At 39.1% G+C, this 14,351-nt stretch overlaps 1 protein-coding gene across 1 annotated transcript in view; it reads left to right on the forward strand.

The window, feature by feature from the left end:
• Positions 1-14,351, forward strand: part of LOC126188363 (centrosomal protein of 290 kDa-like) — a 188,143-nt gene that overhangs the window by 32,133 nt on the left and 141,659 nt on the right. The window contains exon 10 of the mRNA XM_049929965.1: positions 5,192-5,382. Within this exon, the coding sequence (XP_049785922.1) occupies positions 5,192-5,382 (191 nt within the window). The remainder of the gene's footprint in view (positions 1-5,191; positions 5,383-14,351) is intronic.

Raw genomic sequence — 14,351 nt, forward strand, 5'->3', positions numbered from 1 at the left:
TTTGCAGCATTTAGATATGCAGCGCTCTGTTTGCCCAATGTATTGCTTTCCGCATTCGCATGGTATACTGTATACTCCTGGTGTGTTAAGGTTCAGCGCGTCTTTGGCAGAAACTAGGAGCTCCCTCCTCTTCGGTGGTGGGCGGAGAATGGTTTTGATCTTGTATTTTCCCAGAAGTTGTGCAATTTTGGCCGAGAGCGGACCCACGTACGGAAGGAAAGCGAGTCGTTTATCTTCTTCTTCTCCTTCATTATTTTCTTCTGGGGTTCTCACTGCTTCTTTCTTTCTTTTAAGCGCCCTGTTAATCTGCGTTCTACTGTAGCTATTTTGTTGGAAGACTTCTCTCAGGTGTTGCAGCTCGGATGGTAGGCTGTCTTTGTCGCAGACGGTGCGCGCCCTATGTACTGTTTGTCTTTGTGCTGGATGGTGGCAGCTTGTTGCATGAAGGTATAGATCCATATGTGTCTTCTTCGTATGTACTGCATGGCCTAGTGATCCATCTGCCTTCCTCTTAATTAAAATATCAAGGAAGGGGAGGCATCCATTTTCTTCCATTTCCATTGTAAATTTTATGTTCGGATGGATGCTGTTGAGGTGTTCAAGAAACTCATCTAGTGCCTGTTTGCCATGTCCCCACACGACAAAAGTGTCGTCGACATAGCGGAAGAAGTGCTTCGGTTTCTGTCTGGCAGTTTGAAGGGCCACCTCCTCGAAATGTTCCATATAGAGGTTTGCAATTGCAGGAGCCAGTGGGGAGCCCATCGCCACACCGTCGATCTGCTCGAAGAATTCCCCGTTGCACTGACAGTACGTGGTTGTTAGTGCGTGTTTGAAGAGGCTGACTGTTTGTGGTTCAAAGTGCTGTGTTAAAAGTGCCAAGGAGTCTTGAAGAGGCATTTTCGTGAAAAGCGACATCACGTCGAAGCTCACGAGTGGGTCCTCCCTTTGCAGTTGCATGTCCATGAGTATTTTTACGAATTCGGCTGAGTTTCTCACATGGTGGCTGCAGTGTCCCACAAGGGATTTGAGCAGTGTTGCTAGGTATTTAGCAAGTTCGTAACTGTGAGAGTTGATGGAGTCCACAATCGGTCTCAGAGGTACCCCTTCCTTATGGATCTTGGGGAGTCCATAGAGGCATGGTATCGCTGGAGCTCTGGGGTACAGTCGCTTCTTCATTTGCTCTGGTAAGTCCGATTTCTTCAGCAGAGCTATCGTCTTTCTACTAATCGTCGGGGTTGGATCCTTCTTCAGCCTCTTGTAAGCCTCGTCTTGTAGCAGAAGGTTTATTTTCTGTCAGTACTTGGCAGTACTTAACAGCACTGTAGCGTTGCCTTTGTCCGCTGGTAGGATGGTTATATCAGGGTCATCTCTAAGGGACCGGAGAGCTGCTCGTTCTTCCGCAGATATGTTATTTTTAGGCAATAGAGATCTGTCGATTATTCTGCAAGTTTCCCGTCTTACTTCCTCGGCTTCCTCCTTTGGAAGCCCTCGTACTACTTCTTCTACGCCACTGATAATGTCTCGTTTCGGGATTGTTCTGGGGACGGGGGCGAAATTCAGTCCTTTTTTGAGGACTGCGATTGTGGCAGCGTCCAGTTCTTTTCCAGTCAAATTGACCACGGCTCTGGTATCATTCATCTCCTTTTTTGTCATCTGAGTCCCGGCTAATCTGCCGAATTTTCCGAGTTGTTTAGATGCAGAGCCCCCTTTTTGCACCTCACTGTTGGAGTAAGTGCTGCAGTCGACCCATTCCCACAGATAGGCTGGTAATGTCCCTGCCAGTTGTAGGTGGCATGTGAGGAGGGTGTGCGCATTCCTATCAAGCTCCTTCCGAGTGAAATGAATGCGCTCCCTTACTAAGGCCATGCCTGCTCTTCGTAATATCCGGTCGGTCTTCTTAGATTTTACTGGATGTCGAATCACCGCAAACCTTGGTAAGATGTTCTCGTCTCGACAGTGTTGTAGGAAAGCCAGTGTGCTGAGAAGTTTCGCTTTCTTGGTGCGTTCTTTCTGTAGCCGTTTGAAGCTGCAGACTATTTCCTCCCCATAGAGGTGTCGTATATGCGACTGTAGGCTTGCCCGGCGTAAACTATTGATGAAGGTTTCTCGGGTCTCCAGTCAGGTGGTAGCGTTGATATCTCGCAACGTTTCGGGAAGTGTCATACTACCCATCTTCTGGCATTGATGACACTAATCTGTATAACTGTTCTTGGTGGAAAAGTTGTATTTGATTCATTTTTACAGTGATCACATTTCCATGATTTCATCAAATTCTTGTCATTGTTCAACAAGGAATCCACTTTTGCACATTGATAATGAAACTTTGTTTTACACTCAGCACTCTCAGTACAGCAAACTTTGCACTCGAGATATGGATATATCAATTAATTTTGGTAGGCACTGCATGCACAACAAACAGGCATCAGTTTAAAGAATACAACCACTAAGTCAGTTTACATTCATTGATTGCTAAAAAGTAGTAATTTTGCCAGTTATGATGATTTTTTTTAGCAGAGTATTAAAATTTTGTTCTGAGTTTATAGGACTACACTAAAACTATACTTGTAAATCAATCAATGCCTAAGGGCTTTCATAAAGGATTCTCCACACATAGAGCCTTACAAGATCTTACAAATTAAGTACATGCAGAGCTAAACAAGGAAAATTATTGTGTTGGTATATTCTGTGATTGTGCCAAATCCTTTTATTGTGTGAATGACATGATTTTATCTCACAAACTGAAATGTTGTTGCGTAAATGACATCCCCCTTGCATGGCAGGAGTCTCTCGACTTGATAACAGTAAACAGAACATCACGCTGTTAGATTGTGTCACAAGAATTAAACTAACCTTAGAATCAGGGAACAACATGTGGTGTTCTCAAAGTATCAGTAGTATTTCCTCTTATTCTGTTCTTCTTAATCTACATAAATGATCTTCCAATGATTTCAGAGGAAGGTTAAAAACGTATGCTAATGGCTCAAGTATACTACTAATATTGTGACCAAACTCAACCTGAGAAGACAGAGCTCAGATGGTTGCTGGACTGGCCTAAAAGTCTTGTGATCTTGGCATATTGGGCATCATTAGTCAGTCACCTATAAACAGTGGCACGAGGCCAACGGAAATTCATAGACTATTTGGAGTCAAGGCAGCAAAACTTGTGGCTCCTGAAGAAGATTGATGGGTTTGTTGTTGAACTATTGTGCAAAAAATGGAGGGAAAAAAAAAGACTTTGCAGAATGCATGGAAGCACACCATTAGTTTAAATTTTAATTTTACACAGACTCACATAAAGTCATTCCAAGCAAACAAAAATGACCTAATAACACCAGAGTACCCATTTATTATCATACACTAAATGAAACGTAGCAGAATTCATTAAGATCTCGCTTGATAACAAGTGAAAGTGGATAAACTCATTAGGAAGCTCAGTTCAGCATGACATGCTGTTAGAAGTATCTCTCAATGTATTGATATGAAGACAAGCTGCTGGCTTATTTTGCCTATTTTTCACTCCCGATTGTGTTATGAAATTAATTTTTGGGACTGTACACTAAAAATTTTCTGTAAATTAAATTCTTTGAGAGGGCCCCTGAAATTCTTACACTAACTTCTCAGTACTTTAACTCCTAAATAGTCATTGTTGGTGAGAATAAAAATCAGTTTCAGGATCTACACAATCACATTACGAGACATAGAAATAATTTCTATTTAGGCTTTGTCTCCTTGTCTAGGGTGGAGAGTGAAGTTATGTACTCTGGTGAAAAGGTATTCAACAAGCTCCCATCAGACATAAAGCAATGACCCGGTAAACCCTACTAGTTCAATAGCGAATAAAGAAATATACCTCATTAACCACTCCTTCTACGAATTATCTGGCCATCTAGATTCAACATAGGAAAATTTTTAGTAGCTACATGGAAGGTAGTGGGGCTCATTTTAAAGCTGTGTGATATGTAGTAGTGCATTGTAAAAAGTCTTCTGTTGTTAAAGATGTAGGTAATTATTTCTTTTGAAAAATACTATTGCAGTCATATAAACATTAATAATTAATATACCCATAGAAGATAAACAGCAGCTATTTAATCTGACTGAGAAACAAGCAGTTGTCTCTCTGTCTCCCCTCCTCCCCCTCGCCCCTCTCACACTGCTATCTCTCTCTCTCTCTCTCTCTCTCTCTCTCTTTTTCTCTCTCCCCCCCTCCCTCCCCCCCTCCCCCTTGCTCTCTCCTCCTCTGCTCCCCCTCTCCCCACAAAGTTTCTTAAAGTTTCTTCTCTTTTGTTAATGTGTACCTCATTTCAATCCATGTGTCTGGAGGTTCTTATTGGTGATGGGATCTACAGAGCACCAAATGAATAAATGGATGAGTATATTTGGGTTTTGATGTAGTTTGGAGAGCCTTAACATCAATGATATGTATTGCATATCTGTGTAATTACATATTAGCTCAGAAATAACTGCCAAGCACAATGAGCAAATGACAACCTATAAAATCAAATGAACTGTTAATGTATCAGAAACAAAGTTATTTCATGGTTCACTAAAGCTGTGTGATGGCCTGGAAATCAAACTCAAACACAAACACCTGCCTTTTTTAGAAAATGCTCATTCAATTGAGCACATCTCATTGATAAATTACTAATTCAACTTGCAACTGGCTTCTCTTCTTTGTATGCAAACCCCACTGGCACAGGAAGTCCAGCTTAACTACAGCCTGAGCAGAATGGAGAGAAACAAATGGCAAGTTGATGTTTTGAATCATTTTGTGACGTGCTGTATGTAGTGATTCAGAAAAACACTGCATGCAAAAGAAAGGCAGATGTGTGAGTCTAAGTTCTGACCTACCATACAATTTCAGTTTATGATCAGCACAGTTTACACTCTACTAAAGGTGAAAGAATTTCATCCTACTGTTTTATCACACATATTGCATAACCAGTGTTGCATTTACAATGCCAGTGATGGCTGTTGTTTGAGTATCTTATATCCCATTAAGCTTATGGTAGTAAGATGTACTTGAAGTCTTTTCTTTCACACACTGAATAACCACCATTGACTGTAGTAAATTGTTCATTCCTTGCATTTGTCTTGCAGCTGTCATTGATGTATGTAAAGTCATATTTATCTTGTATAAACTATTTAATATGCTACCAAATTCAATATGTATTGTGTGTGCTTAACATTTCAGACAACGAAACTGATTTTACAACTGCGCAACTTGGAAAGTGGTGAATCTGGGTTGGCAGAGGCTTTGTCAGAACTGAATGATGCTCAGATTCAAATCTCTAATAAGGATCGGCGTATTGAACAACTGGTCAGCCAGCTTAATGAGGTTCAGACAGTTGTTGATAATCTGGAAGACCAAAATACTGTTTTGCGGTTAGTAGATATGGAGAATGTTGCAGTGAATATAAATTATTTGTTTACAGTTTGAAATGGTATTGTATTTCCCATTCTCTGCTGTGAACCAGTTGCATTTTTCTTTTGTTTTGTCATAACTATGTAAAGTGTTATGTTTTCAAATACTGATTGTTTGTGGAATCACTGACTGTAGGTCAAAGAGATCATACCCATAACTGTGATAGTTAATGTTACTACAATTGTGATCCTTGGAGCATAGATAGAAAGACAGATAATTTTATTTGCTCACAAATATGGCTGTTGCCAAGGTGGTGAACATAACATTTTTACATCACATAAGTATATTAGATCCCTGTTATACAATAATTTACTATAAAAACTAAATTTAGCCTTTTCCTGTTGTCTTTAATCTGTGGCATTTTGCCACTGTTGTGCCAGATATTTAAATTTAGTGATGCATTCTGGGAATGGACTGAGGATACCTCCTGGTACTGTAATTTGTTCCACTCCCCTACTCGTCTACCAACATAAGAGTATTTAACTGTGCTGTTGTTTCATGATTTCACATTTATTTTTTACTAAAGGTCGTTCCTTCGTTTACATAATGCATCAGTAACCACCTTTGTCCTGCGTCTTCCCTTGCGTCTTCACATCTGCTTAGTAAATTCCCCCAAATCTAGCTCTTACTCTTATTTGTGCAAGACTTAATTTCAACAGCATTATCCCAATAATGTGCACCTAAGAAATGATGGAATAAAATGTTGTTGCTATTGATTGTGTCACATTAGTGTATAAAATGAATTTATCATCACTAATGACGGTATTTGGAAAAAAAAAAGAATCCTCTTCATGACAATGGACGGAAAAGATATTCCCTGGTGTCAGTTTCTGATTATTGTAAGCACATTTTCTGCAAGCATCAGGCTTGTACTTTTTATATGACAGCTCATCATTCACAATTTCGAACAGTCCTTTCTTTGAATCATCTCTGGGAAGGACATGGATGATTACTTTTAGAACTTATAAAAGCACAAGTTCAACAAGATTGTTGTCTGGCAGCTACATCTCCCAATTCTGTCCAGATAGTAGTGTTTTGAAAGGTTGTCCCTAAAAACATAACATGGTTGTCTTACTTTCTCTTCATCAATTTCTGTAGGCTTTAGGCTCATACTTTGCACCCGAGACACTGTCAGAGACGTTGCAGTTCATAGTAGTTGATGGAAAGTCATTGCGTTAAGTGGAAGTGATTTTTGGCTTTCCCCAAGATAGTGTTATAGGCCCTCCGCTTTTCCTTATCTATATAAATGATTTAGGAGACAACCTGAGCAGCCATCTTAGGTTGTTTGCAGATGATGCTTTCGTTTATCATGTAGTGTAGTAATTAGAAGATCAAAACAAATTGAAAAACAATTTAGGAAAGATATCAGTGTGGTGCGAAAATTGGCAATTGGCCCAAAATAATGAAAAGTGTGAGGTCATCCACATGAGTGCTAAAAGGAATCTGTTAAACTTAACTTAGTATGATAAATCAGTTAAGTCGGAAGGCCGTAAGTTTAACTAAATACTTAAAAATTTCAATTACAAGCAACTTAAATTGGAAAGAAGACACAGAAAATGTTGTGGGGAAGGCAAACCAAAGACTGTGTTTTATTGGTGGCACACTTAGAAGATGCAACAGTTCTATTGAAGAGACTGCCTACACTATGCTTGTCCATTGTCATTTGGATTAATACTGCGTGGTCTGGGATCCTTACCAGATAGGATTAACAGAGTCCATCGAGGAAGTTGAAAGAAGAGCAGCACATTTTGTATTATCACAAAATAGAGGGGAGAGTGTCATTGACATGATACAGGACTTGAGGTGGACATAATTAAAACAAAGGTATTTTTTGTTGGGACGGAACCTTCTCATGAAATTCCAGCCACCAACTTTCTCCTCTGAATGTGAAAATATTTCATTGATGCCAACCTTCATAGGGAGAAACGATCATCATAATAAAATAAGGGAAATCAGAGCTCACACAGATTGATATAGGTATTGTTTTGTTTTACGCACTGTTTGAGATAGGAATAACAGAGAATTCTGTACCATATGCCAAGCATGTAAGTGTGATTTGCAGAGTATCCATGTAGATGTTGATACATAGATGTAGTTGTAGATGAACATTATGCTCACTTGTTCTGAGAAATGTAGTCGAATGGAATAGAATATTTTTATTCACCTTTCAGTGTTTTTCATACAATTGGCTTCATCTGAGTTTACAGTGGTGTCAGGTGTTCTGAAATATCTACATCTGTGTCTACATTTATACTCTGAAAACCCACTGTGAAAGTCATGGCAGAGGGTATTTACCTCTGTACCAGTTATTAGGGCTTTTTTCGTTCCATTCACATATGGAGCACGAGAAAAATGACCGTTTGAATGCCTCTGTGCCTGCTGTAATTAATCTAATCTTATCCTCATTATCTCTATGGAAGTGATATTTAGGATGTTGTAGTGTATTCCTAGAGTCATCATTTAAAACCAGTTCTTGAAACATTGTAAGTAGACTTTCTCAGGATAATTTCCATATATCTTCAAGTCTCTGCCAGTCCAGTTCTTTCAGCATCTCAGTGACACTCTCCCACAGGTCAGACAAACTTGTTACCATTCGTGCTGCCCTTCTCTCTATACGTTCAATATCCATGCTACTCCTTTTTGGTACGGGTCCCACACACTTGAGCAATATTTTAGTATAGGTCATATGATCATTTTGTAAGCAATATCTTTTGTAGATTATATTTCCCTAATAATTTACGAATAAACCTAAGTGTACTACCTGCTTTATCCATGATTGAGTGTATGTGATCTTTCTACTTCGTGTCCCTACTAAATGTTGACCCAAGTATTTGTATGAGTTAACACATTCCAACTGTGCACCGATATTCATAGGATACTATGCTTTTCTCATTTTGTAAAGTGCAAAATTTAACATTTTGAACATTTAAAGCAAGCTGCCAATCATTGCACCACTTTGAAATCTTATCAAAGTGTGACAATATTTTTACAGCGTCATTCAGACTGTACTTCATTGTAGATAACTGCATCATTTGCAAAAAGTCTGAGGTTACCATTAATATTGTCTGAAAGATCATTAATATACAACATGAACAGCAAGAGGCCCAACACACTTCAGTGGAGTATGTCTGAAGTTACTTCCATATCTGTTGATAACTATCATCCAAGATAATATGCTGCTCCCTGCCAAGAAATCCTCAGTCTGCTCACATATTTCACATGAAACACCATATGATCATACTTTTGATAACAAGTGTAGGTGTGCTACTGTCAAATGCTTTTTTGAAATCAAGGAACACTGCATCAGCCTGACTGCCTTGATGAATGGCTTTGAGGATGTCACGTGAGAAAAGTGCAAGTTGGGTTTAACATGATCTATGTTGTTGAAATCCATGTTGGTTATCACGGAGGAGGTCATTCTGTTCAAGATACCTGATTATGTGTGAGCTCAGAATATGTTCTAAGATTCTATAACAAATGGATGTCAGGGACATTGGATGGTAGTTTTGTGGATCACTTCTGCTACCCTTCTTGTAGACAGGTGTGACATGTGCTTTCTTCTAGCGACTGGAAACAGTAGCTGGAAGGGATCTGTGGTACATAATAGTTAACAGATGGGCTAAATCAGCCATGAATTTGGTTTAGAATCTGACAGGGATTATATACTGTTGAAGGACATTGTCCATATAGACTGCAACCACCACAGTACCTCTAAGGGTGGGAGAGTGGCTGGGGGGCAGGGGTCTGACACCACTCAATGGTGTGATTACTCCCAAGAGGGCAGAGCCCCAAATGAAAACACAGGACACTGCCACATCAGTCCACTTCATCAGTATTGGTAATGTTGTAATGTATGACAGGGGATGTGTCTGTCCAATGATTATGATGAGGGTAATAATAATAACAGTAATAATAGTGATTTCACGTGGTTCAAAGGCCATGTGCAAGTCTTTCAATTCAACACCACTTTGATAACTTGCATGTCCCTAGCCTGCCCCATTTATCCAAATGGGGAAAGGGGACCTCCAGCTTAATGTGGGACCTGAACCAGGTGACATTCCTGGTACCTCACATTGTTGACATGTGAAGGCTAGATTAAAGGCAGACTGAAAATTTTCACGGGCCAACCTGAATTTGATCCTGTGACCTCTCATTTTCTAGGCTTACACTATAACTCTAGGCCACTAGTCTGACATTTCTGAGGGGAACAGGTAGAATCACTCCCAATTTTGAACAGGCCACTACCCACCTGATTGTTGGCACATTAACGACCTTGTAAACCATGTTAAGTGTGTCTTGTGTTGATGTACCACAATTTAGCCCTCCCCCCTCTCCCTCTCATTTTCACCATTACACAGTGGTTTATGAACATAGGAGTAGTGTATCTGATCAGAAGTATCCAGGCATCTATTGGTGGACATTAATATGGGGTGTCCCCACCCTACACCTTTATGAAGGGCTTGAACTCTGATGGAGAGGTTCAGTGAGGTGCCTGTCCGCAGCTCGTGGTCGTACGGTAGTGTTCTCGCTTCCCGCGCACAGGGTCCCGGGTTTGATTCCCGGCGGAGTCAGGGATTTTCTCTGCCTCGAGATGACTGGGTGTTGTGTGTCTTTCATCATCATTTCACCATCATTGACTCGCAAGTTGCCGCAGTGGCGTCAGCTAAAAAGGACTTGCAGTTTCGGCAGCCGAACACCTCGCATGGGGTCTCCTGGCCAACAATGCCGTACGATCATTTCATTTCAGCGAGGTGCCTGAATATCTGTGGAGGGATTGCAACAAAGTCTTCCTCAAGAGCTGAAACCAGAGAAAGTAGTGATGTTGGACCCAGTGTCTGGAATGAAATTGATATTATAACTCATCCCAAAGGTGTCCTATTGGGTTCAGATTGGGACTCTGGGCGGCCAACCCATTTCAGGAATATTATTGTCTACAAATCATCGCCTCATTAGTGCTGCTTTATCGCAGCTTTTTTTCATACTGAAATGAACAGCCATTGTCTCTGAAGTGTTACTGTATTTTGTGTAGTGCATACTGCTGTAAAATGTGTTCATATCCTTCTTCATGTAGCATTTTCTTAAGTGCAGTAAGAGGACCACACCCTAACGATGAAAAACCGTAACACCACCTCTCCTGTACTTGACTATTGGTACTACACATAAAGCAAGGTAACATTCTCCAGGCATTTGCCAAACCCAAATGCTTCCCTCAGATTGCCACAGGGTAAAGCGTGGTTCATCATTCCAAATAATTTGTTTGCAGTTACCCGCAGTCCGATGGCATTACTCTTTACATCACCTCACGTGTCCCGTTGCTGTGACTACAGAAATGTGTGGCTTTTGAGAAGCTGTTCAATTATTGTACTCCATTGCTTGTAGGCTTAGCTATGATTGTTCCTTTGCATTTCCGTTTCACATTTACATCACCAACAATTGACTTGGGCAGCTTTAGAAAGGTTGAAATGTCCATTATGGATTTGTAACTTAGGTGTGACCTTCAAAGTCACTATGTTCCCCTGGCTGACACATTCTGCTGTTACTGCTTCTCTACTGACAACACAGTACTACCTGCCTCCTTTTATACTGCCAGGTCCACCTCCTGTGAAATCTAGTGGTCAATTCTGCATTACATAGGGGTTTCCAGATACTTTTGATCAGATTTTGTGTATCCCTACTGTATCTTTATCTAGGAATTTCATCTTATTGAATGTCCCTTCATTATATCCTTTTTTGGCCATTGTATGATGTTAAGCTACATGTAATGCTAAACTAACTCCAGCATAGTGATATTCCTGGCAATACTGCCAATAACACAATAGTTATGAATAGCTTGTACTACGTGGCTGATGTATTAACCAAGACTCTAGTCATTCTTTTGTGATCCATTCTATAACCACCTCATAACTGTGGGTTCTAGGCCATCATTATAACCTAAGATTTTCTGAGTTTCTTTTGATTTTTCCCTCCAAGATTAGTTATTTTGTAAGTTCTCCAGTCTCACAAATTGCTACAACTGATCTTCTGAATATGCATGGTATTAGGTGATACTTCGTAATATTCAAGTTTCAGTAGCTAAGTTCCATTGTGTTCTTAGGAGTATGATATTGAATTCTATTGACGTGAACAACCTGTCTGTAGCCATTTGTTCTGAACAGCATTTGCCAATAGTCATGGCAGTTTAATACATTATCTTTTACAAAACAAGTATGCTATAAAAAGTCCGTGAGAATGTATTAAGAATGATATGTAGTGGGGAATAAATTAAGCTAAAGTTTTCCAGGTGTGATAGTCCAACCTCTTATGTCCGTCTCAAAAAAAAAAATGGCTCTGAGCACTATGGGACTCAACATCTTAGGTCATCAGTCCCCTAGAACTTAGAACTACTTAAACCTAACTAACCTAAGGCACATCACACACACCCATGCCCGAGGCAGGATTCGAACCTGCGACCGTAGCAGTCCCGCGGTTCCGGACTGCAGCGCCAGAACCGCTAGACCACCGCGGCCGGCCCGTCTCAAAACCTTGAGCTTGGAGACATCAGTGTATTTTCCATATTCATAGATTTGTGGAAAGCACGTGACACAGGGCCCCACTGAGGGATGTTAAGATAGGTCTGAGCATGTGGAATAGGTTCTCACGTGTGTGAATGACTGAAAGACATTTTAAGTAATAGTCTCCAGTATATTGTCACAGATGGAAAGGGTTCCTTGTAGGTGAAGGTATAATCAGGAATGCCCCAGGGACATGTGATAAGGACCTCTTGTTTTCCAAATACATAAACAATCATGGGGGTAGGGTGAGTATCAGTTTGTGACTGTTTGCTGATGATGCTGTAGTATATAGAAAATGTCTTTCAGGTAGTGTAGGAGGATACAGGATGACTTGGATAGAAATTGTATTTGGTCTGGTGCATGGTAGTTTGCTCTAAACATGGAAAAATGTAAGTTAATGAGGATGAATGGCAAAAAACTATCCTGCAATGTTCAGATGCAGAATTAGTGGTGTGCTATTTGAGTCAGTGCTGGTTAAATATCTAGGCACAACATTGAAAAGTGATATAAACTGCTTCTTGACGATTAGGCCTGCAGTGAAATATATGTCTTGAAAAGATGTTGTAAGTAAGGTTCCAGTATCACTGCTTAAAACATTGATTATTATGACATCTATTTCAGAAGATTTCCATTTTTAAGTACCTACGTATACGAAGTTTGAGAATTACAATGTGCTATAGTTCTACAGGAATTTTAGACTTAATTCTTTATAAGCATGAAGAATTTTGTTAGGTATTGAGGTATAACTGAAATTGCAGTCATAATTTTCACTATCAAGAACTACACAAACAACTATGTTGTAATAATTTTTTTTGTGTATATTGCTAAATTATGTAAGTAGCTTACATCTACTTTGTTCTGACATACATATAATATCTGGTGCAACTGTATCTGGTAACTGTTCTTGTCATATTTCACGTGAAATTCTAAAATCTTGATTTCACATCGATTTTGTGCTTTTTTATACCATGTGGCATAATATTTTGGTATAATATTGTAGATATTTCTTGTAATTTTTTTTGACAGTTTATATTTACATAGGAACAGACTGTGGTCAGAGGTGATTTTTATCTTTAGGTATCTCAAGTATTTGTATGCTATCTTTGGTTCTCAACTTATGTCAACATTGTTCCGATGTGTAAATAATATTTGGTATGACTGTTCTTGCTACATTTTGGAAGAAGTTGAGGTATATATTCACACAAAAAAATATCCTAAGGAGATTCTTAATGAATACTCCAATTTCAAACACAAAAATTATGTAGATAACTTAATTGACTTAACCGATAAAGATTTTAAGTGAAAGAGTGGATACACATGCCAAAGATTCCTAAAGACATTGTCTTCTCTGACCAAAGCCTGTTCTCACGTAAATGTAAAGCATCTGTGGCATCAACTGTCATAAATTATGCTAAATATTTTATGATTTTACACTAAAATGTGACACCCTACTGTATGAAACCTAACAGTGTAAAATCAATGTGATACCAAAATTTCTTGAATTTCATGTGAAATGTTACAAGAACAGTCACACCAGATATTATTTATATGTCAGAACAACATTGGCATAAGTTGAGAACCAAAGATAGGATAGAAATACTTGAGGTACCTAAAGATATAATCACCTCTGACCATAGTCTGTTACTATGTAAACATAAAACATTTATGGTATGAACTGTCAGAAAAAAATCCAGGAAATATCTACAGTATTATGCCACATGCTATAAAACAGCACAAAATCGGTGTGAAATCAAGATTTTAGAATTTCACTTGAAATATAACAAGAAGAGGTACCAGATACAGTCACACTAGATATTTTATGTTCATCAGGACAATGTAAATGTAAGTCTCCCTCTTACTTACATAAATTAGAAATATATAAAAAAATTAATTATGACTTAGTTGTTTGTGTAATTTGTGATAGTAAAAATTATGACTGTGATTTCAGTAATACCTCAGTAACTTATGAAAGTCTTCACTTATAAATTCTAAAATTCATGTAGAACTATAGCACATTGTAATTCTCAACCTTTGTATACACAGGTACTTGACAATAGAAATCTTCCTAAATAGCTGTCGTAATAACCGACAAATGTTTTAGCAGTGGTACTGGAATCTTAATACAATGTCCTTTTGTGACATGAAATTGAATGCACATGTGGGGTCAACTGAAGAGAAAGCAATTGATCAACTTCGGTTTATTGGGAGGATTTGTGGAAAGTTTGAATTCTGCTTAAGACTGTGGGATCCCCAGTTGTTGAGATTAAAGATAGGCACTGAACCAATTCAGAGGCATGTTGCCAGATTTTTATTGATTGGTTTAGTCAATGTGTGAGTATTATAGAAATGCTCCATGACCTCAGTTGGGAACTCCTGGA

This window comes from Schistocerca cancellata, chromosome 1 (assembly GCF_023864275.1).
Source record: "Schistocerca cancellata isolate TAMUIC-IGC-003103 chromosome 1, iqSchCanc2.1, whole genome shotgun sequence".
NCBI classification, from domain to species: domain Eukaryota; kingdom Metazoa; phylum Arthropoda; class Insecta; order Orthoptera; family Acrididae; genus Schistocerca; species Schistocerca cancellata.